Below are 7675 nucleotides of genomic sequence, written 5' to 3' on the forward strand. Positions count from 1 at the left end.
TAGGGGGAATGCCTTCAACTTTTCCCTTTCATTTTCTATCTTCCTAAAACGGCTAGTGTTAGAGATCAAATTTTAGGATTTGGGATATGTGCATTTTACATGGAAAAGTTTTGGGAGAGTTTGAGTTTTGAAGGAAAATCAAAATTAGAAGAGTCCTTTTCATTTCTTTCCTAGGCTATAAGAGAAACCTTTGATTAGTATCTCTGTCCTTGACCTCATGCTCACTCCCACCCATAACCCTAAATCCATCCTCTATGCTGACAAGAGCAGGATCCCCCTAAAACTGAAATTCAATTCTGCATTAGCCAGCTCACACCTTTGAGGCCCACAACTGCTCACAAGTTGATAGACGTAGAGTTTCTCTGAACCCCATCATGGTATTTTATGCTCATGACATGTTCCCACTACCTAGAATGTCTTCGTCACTTCCCTCCAGGCCCCCAGTCTTGCCTACCTGGCAAACATTCAATTAATACCATGCATTTTCTATGTTTGAGACTAAACATAGTCTCAAACACAGAATAGATGCCCTCTATAATTTATCTTGCAAATGGCTACTGTGTGCCAGGTACTGTGCTAGACTGGTAGTGCTCAAGAAGTGTCTGCTGAAATAAATGAAGAATAAATGAGGAATCTCTTAATTCTTCAGATTGTAATTTAAGAAAATTGCTTCCATTTCTCTCCTACACAGCTCTTAATTTTAAAAATTAATTCCCACACTTGAAAGATGGCAACATATCAAGCTGACAAAATTTTATTAATAAACTTCAAAGTCCAGGCCTTTGTGTTTTGTGAAAAGAAATTGCTTTGGATTAGGAACCAAGGAATTAAGTTATAGCATGATCTTGGCAGTATCATTTGACTTCTCTGCACACCAGTTTACCTATTTATGAAACTAAGGGCTTAAAAGACATAGTCTGCAAGATTTCTTCCATTTCCACATTGTAAAATTCTTCAAGCCCCATAAAAACAGCAGACTTCTGTGAAGTTACTTGACAATTCATTTATGTGCCTCCCACCACTACCACGTGCTCCTTAGAGATTTGTCTTCCACAGTAGAGTAGTCACCTGTTACCCACAGGGGATACCTGCAACTAAGACCCCCAGTAGATATCTAAAACTTCAGATAGTATCAAACCCTGTATATACTATGTTTTAAAAAAATCTGCTAACTGAGGCAGCTACTAAGTGACCCATGGGCAGGTCATAGCATAAACAGTGTGAATACACTGGACAAAAGGATGATTCACGTTCTGGGCAGTATGGAGAGGGGGCAGTGAGAGGTTTCATCACACTACTCAGAAGCACAACTTAAAATGTATAAATTTTTTATTTCTGGAATTTTCTACCTAATATTTTCAAACAATGTTGACCACAGGTAATTGAGACCACAGATAAGGGATGACCACTCCAAAATTATTCCCTCCACTTCCCAAAATGAATTATTGGGTCTAATCTGTGTCTAATCTGTCCCTAGAATCCTCTGCTTTGATTGTCACCTTATTGTTGTGGCAAATGTGTCCTGAGTTCCTTCTAATCCAGGGTTTTATACTTTGCTAGGATCAGTGTGGCAAATATCAGCTGATATGTTGATGACTAATAGTATTTTAATTTCTTACTCCCCTAAAGGATATACATCTCTTAAAAAGTTGATTGAAAATAATGCTTTAATGTCATTTTTTACAAACCATATTATTTCCAAAAATTAGCCTCTTACAAGTAAAAATATTTAAAAACTTCACATTATAGGATCAATAAATTGCAAAGCTAAGGGTGAAGCCAGACCTCCTGACTATAGACTCCATGTGCTTAACCATTGTGCAGTAATGCCTATCACAGGGTATTTTCTTAGTCTGCTAATAGTTATTGGTTCTAGACCAAGTTTTAGTAATTTTGTTTTCTTCTTATCAGGTTGCTTTCAAGATGTACCTGGGAATTACACCAAGTGTGACCTGTAACAATTCAAGCAGAAATGAATTTTCCCTGATTCTAGACAAGAATCCTCTGGTGGAGTTTGTGGAAGAGCTCCCTGCTGGGCGATCTTCTCTGTGCTACTGCAACTTGCTCTGTGGGATTATCAGAGGTGCCTTGGAAATGGTAAAGTTGAATAAGTGAAGAATGAATGGAGACTCTCTTAGTCCTTCTAAGGCTAAGATAAGATAACCATTATACCTAATTCATTTTGCTAGGTACATTGATTATCTAATGGTATGTTACAAATTACCCCCAAAATGTAGCAGCTTACAAAAACAAACATTTATTACCTCACACAGTTTCTGAGAATCAGAAATCTGGGAGCAGTTTAGCTAAGTGGTTGTCACTCAAAGTCTTTCATGGCTTAATACACATGCAGTCAAGCTGCTGGCCAGGGCTACAACCTCTGTTGACTTGACTGAGGCTGGAGAATCTACTCCCAAGCTCACTCAGATAGCCCCAGTGCCTTACTGGCAGTTGTCAGGAGGCTTCATGAAGTTCCTGGCCACATGGACCTCTTTGTAGATCTAATCACAATATAGCTACTTATGCTACCAACCCTGGTGCCATGTGGGAGGGGGCTACCTGAGGATGTGAATGACATTGCAGGCCATTTTAGAGGCTGGATTTTACACTTGAATTATTCATTGGTTTAACTAAAACATTATTAATATCTGCTAAGTGTCAGGTACTGAGTATGCACAGATGAACAAGACACAGTTGCTGCCCTTAAATCATCTTCTGTCTAATGGAAAAGTCAGATGTACGAAGAAGTATAATAAGGCTATGAAAGGATCTGTGGCAGGAAACACTTCCTAGACTTCCTAAGGAAACTTTTAATTGGCTTTTGAAGGAAAAAAAAATGGAGTTAGATAAAAGCCTTGGGTAAGAGGAGCAGGAGAAAATAATATAACAGAAGAATCAGCATGTCCAAAGGTATAAAAAGATTGTTTGAATCAAGGAACAAGGAACTTGAATTAGTTCAGTATGACTGACATATAAATTGAGAGGCAGATTGTCATGAGAAAGGAGGTTTAAATTCTTTATAGAAGTCTGACTTTTAAAAAAGGGATGTATATGACAAGCTTGGAAATTGAGATTTTTATATTGAAAGCAACAGAAGTCAATAAAGGTCTATAAGCAGTGGAATAATATTTTGAAATTTGTGTTTTAGAAATTTCATTCCTTTATCAACCCAGTGAACGTATATCAGAGGAGACAATGCTGAAGAAAAGGATGAGGGCACTTTGGAAGTTGTGATGGTAACCTCAGGTAAAACCAGAACAGAGCCCTTACAGCAGGAATGGTGAGAGGAAGATCATTTGACCAACAACAAAAAGAACAAGTAAGACTAGGTTAGGAATTGGCTGAAAGGGACAAAATTGAAAAAAAGATTCAAGAATGACTTGCAGGTTCCTGAGCAAGCTGTAGGGATGGTTGTACTATTAAACCAAGAACAAAGCTAAAAGTAGTACATTTGGGCTTGGTGGAGACAAAGTGAGGTGTTCAATTTTGAGCCTGCTGGGGTTGAGGCGTTTAACACATACAAGTGAGACTATCCATCAAGTAGTTGTTTATCCCTGTTTGGAGCTCACAGAGAGACATTAATTGAAAAAGCATTAGAATTGGAAAAGAATGACTAGGCAGAGTCTGTAGACCAAGAAGCAAAGGGAGTAACAGAACTGTAGGAAGCAATAAAATATAATAAGTAGGTTAAACAGAGAGCACAAAGGCTGAAGAAGATACTAAGAAAGAGAAATCAGAGGTAGGAAAAAAAGGAGTCATAGAAACAAGGAAGGAGAGCATTTCAAGAAGAGAGAGTGATTAATAAGAACAAGTACAGCAGAGAATCTAAGTTAAACCAGACCTGAAATATATTCACAACATTTAAGAATCAAAAGGCCAGGGAAGGCCTTGGTAAAAGCTCTTTTGGGAAAGTGGAGGGAAAGAAGAAATTCTGTCACAGATTGGTGAACCAACAACAGTTTAAGAAGAGGAGTCTCATTTTCCCAGAAGCTTAGCTTTTGAGAATGGCGGGACCAGATAGTAACCAAAGTCTTGCCATGTAATGAGTTACCCAGTAATGAGGCATGCATATAATTTTTAATTATTTGTGATAGTTAGGGGGAAATAGAATAACAAATAATGAAAAATCAAAAGACAATAGAAATAACGTATTGTTCACACAGATTCTCCATGTTTCTACCCTAACATCTTTTTAGATTTGTCCTATAGTCAGTGGCCATGATGTCAAGGAAGGGGTGGAAAAGCACTCTGGGAGTTTATGGGCAAAGGGAGAAACAATAAAACCAAGTCAAAAATAGGGTAACAATATCTTCAACTCTCATAGATAACAGTTGAGTATATTTGCTGAATGATAGCTGGTGTCAGATCTCATGTGGCCCCAAATACCCAAATAGCTTCAACATTGTCTCCTTGTTAATTTATTTTCTGTTAAATTTTGACAAACACTTTAAAAATCTTATGGAAGAAAAAGTTGAGGATGAATTTTGCTTCTGTATTTCCAAGTGCAATCTAAATCCTTCTATTAAATGGTAGGCATTGCAAGGCCCCCAGTATGGGCTGGATAATTTGGTACACTAATGGTTTAACAAATTGAGACTGGCTAGCTAAGAAATTCTTAGTGAGGGAGGGGAGTGAGTCAGGTAAGAGTCAATGAATATGATTTAATTGCCTGCTACATGTAGGCATTTTTCACATATTATTTGCTTTCACTAGATGCTTTTACTTATTTATCTTATTTATCCCAATAAATCAAAGTAACTTTCAATAAATACACTATAGGTCAGCAGCATCATGGTGCTCTTATGTGGACACATTTTAATGAATAAAGAAGTAAGCCCAGGTTACTTCAGTGTCTGGGAAATGGGAAATACCTTACAGAGGAAAAGAAGGCTTGAGTATCAAATATTTATGTCTGTAATTTCAATCTTTAATTTTATATCTATAATTCATTTAATTGATATTTTCCTTAAAGCTCGCAAAGCCATAAGTGCTGCTAAATGTTGTTAGGACAAGCGATTATGCAATTTAGCTAACGACAGAATGATTTGGGGCAAATCTGTTTGAGAGCAATCACTTAAGAATCCATGTATCCTTGGAAATTCTGCTGGCTAAGCGCACTGGGTCAAGGCTATCTTCGAGCTGGGAATTTGTGTTCTTCTAAAGATGGATCCATAGTTCAGCCTTGCACAGTGAGCTAAGCTTGGGAGAGGCTTACATGTCTGGGTGTCCCAGTCATCCTAGTTGGCCTGGACCACCCTTCTCTTTGCAGATTCACACCACAGAGCTGACACACTGCTGGACCATCTCTGAAGGAGACTTCATAAAGGGCCCTTCATCCACAGAACAAGTTATTTTTTAAATAATTTCATATGGAAAGTAACAAAAGCTGAAAAAGACTGAGAAAAGTTTTCTATTTTTAAAAATTAAATGATACAAACCTGTTCTTTTCTTCTTTCCTAGGTTCATTTGACTGCTGATGTTACATTCTTGCAAGACAGACTAAAAGGTGACAGTGTAACAGAAATAGGAATAAAGTTTCTAAAAAAACAAGAGGAGAAAAAATATAGATGGAAAAAATGAAGAACAGCACGGAAAATGCCACAGGGTAGCTAGTTGAGTTAATATTAACTAAACATGTATAGGCATAGAAATTTTGAATTGCTTAATAACATGAGCTTTGAAAGGCTTATAAATCACCATAAATGTGAAATGCAAGACATGAGAATTTAAAGGGCTTTTTTCCCTTTTGCTTATAAATCATACATTTTCAGTCTCATGTCTGCAAGATTTCATATGCAAATAACTACTATAAGATAGCAAGCAGGAATTCCACATATTACGCTATCCATCCTCAGAGAAGCTATTCATTCCATTTACTTATGGTAATGGGGTAAAAAAGCACCACCAATACAGTTATGTATTTATCTCTTTGCTGAAAAAAAAATGAAATGATACAGCATAGAGTTTACTATATATACAGTAGTTTCTAGATACTGTATATTGCATTCCTTACAGAAACAGTTCCATTTTTAACACTTTTCCATATTTATAAAAAAAGATGTGATTTTTCTCATATATTAGCTTGGCTTATAGCTTTAGCCTCCTGAAGTTATCCTTGGTTTGTAATCACCAAGTTAAGCTATTTATTTGATGATGATTTTGAAACATTTATAAATAGCATTTAATTTTAATTAGTTTTAATATAGCTGATATTAACCAAATTCTTCCTTTTCTCATAAAATATTGCTTGATGGTCAGGTCAGGAAATTTCTAAAATAAAGAATAATATTCTTTGGAAATACTTTCTTACCCCAAAGCTTATTAATTTAGAATTTCTACCATCATTTTTATCTCCTAAAAAATCTTCCAGAGAATGTTTTCTCTGTGACCAGAACATATTTAAAATTCAAAGGTACTGGGTTAAATACACAGTAATCTTCACCAGACCATTGACACACAAGGGCAGCCTATAGGCAGCCCAGAATCTACTAGGTTCTGCAGAGAGCCCAAACTGTAAGTGCAAGTTATAATTAGCGTGATACCACCCTACAGAATTGGAGAAAATATTTTTAAACTACCTATCTGACACCCTTGTGTTATCAATAACCAGAAAATATAAGGACTTCAAACAACTCCATAGGAAAAAAAAAACAATAAAATGGGCAAAAGATCTGAATAGACATTTCTCAAAAGAAGACGTAGAAATAGCAAACAGGTATATGATAAGGTGCGCACCATCATTGATCATCAGAGAAATGCAAATCAAAACTATAATGAGATAACATCTCACCCTAGGTTAATGTGGCTTTTATCCAAAACAGGCAATAATGAATACTTGCAAAGATGTGGAGAAGAGGGAACGCTGGTACACTGTTGGTGGGAATATAAATTAGTATAACCACGATGGAGAATGGTTTGGAGGTCCCTCATAAAATAAAACATAGAACTGTCATATGATCCAGCAATCCTACTGCTGGGTATATACCAAAAATAAAGGAAATCAGTATATCAAAAAGATGTCTGCACTCACTTGTTTATTGTAGCACTATTCACAATAGCTAAGATTTGGAAGAAATCTTAGTGTTCTTCAATAGATGAATGAATAAAGAAAATGTGGTACATATACACAATGGAGTACTATTCAGCCATAAAGAAGAATAAGATCCTGTCATTTGCAACAACATGGATGGAACTACAGATGATTATGCTCAGGGAAATATGTCAGGACAGACAGACAGACTGCATATTCTCACTTACTTGTAGGAGCTAAAAATTAAAATAATGGAACTCATGAAGATATAGAGTAAAATGATAGATATCAGCGGCTGGCAAGGATAGTGTCAGGAGGAGTGGAGATGGTTAATAGGTACAAAAATATAGTTAGATAGAATGAATAAAACCTGGTCGAGGCATGGTGGCACAAGCCTGTAATCCCCACACTTTGAGATGTCTAAGTGGGAGAATTGCTTAAGCCCAGGAGTTTGAGACCAGCCTGGATAACATAGACTCCTGTCTCTACAGAAAACAATTCCATATATATATATATGCGTCATATATATATAGTGCATACGTGTGGTCCCAGCCACTTGGAAAGCTGAGGTGGGAGGCCAGGAGATTGAGGCTGCAGTGAGCCATGATCGTGCCACTGCGCTCCAGCCTGGGCAACAGAGTGAGA

General features: G+C 36.8%; 1 protein-coding gene across 1 annotated transcript in view; it reads left to right on the plus strand.

The window, feature by feature from the left end:
• Positions 1–6927, plus strand: part of TRAPPC3L (trafficking protein particle complex 3 like) — a 39253-nt gene extending 32326 nt beyond the window's left edge. Inside the window, exons 4-5 of the mRNA XM_017497402.2 lie at positions 1912–2097; positions 5461–6927. Coding sequence (XP_017352891.1) covers positions 1912–2097; positions 5461–5580 — 306 coding nt within the window. The 3' untranslated portion in view covers positions 5581–6927. The remainder of the gene's footprint in view (positions 1–1911; positions 2098–5460) is intronic.
• Positions 6928–7675: the final 748 nt, after the last annotated feature.

Source organism: Cebus imitator, unplaced genomic scaffold, assembly GCF_001604975.1.
Source record: "Cebus imitator isolate Cc_AM_T3 unplaced genomic scaffold, Cebus_imitator-1.0 Scaffold11, whole genome shotgun sequence".
Taxonomy (NCBI): Eukaryota; Metazoa; Chordata; class Mammalia; order Primates; family Cebidae; genus Cebus; species Cebus imitator.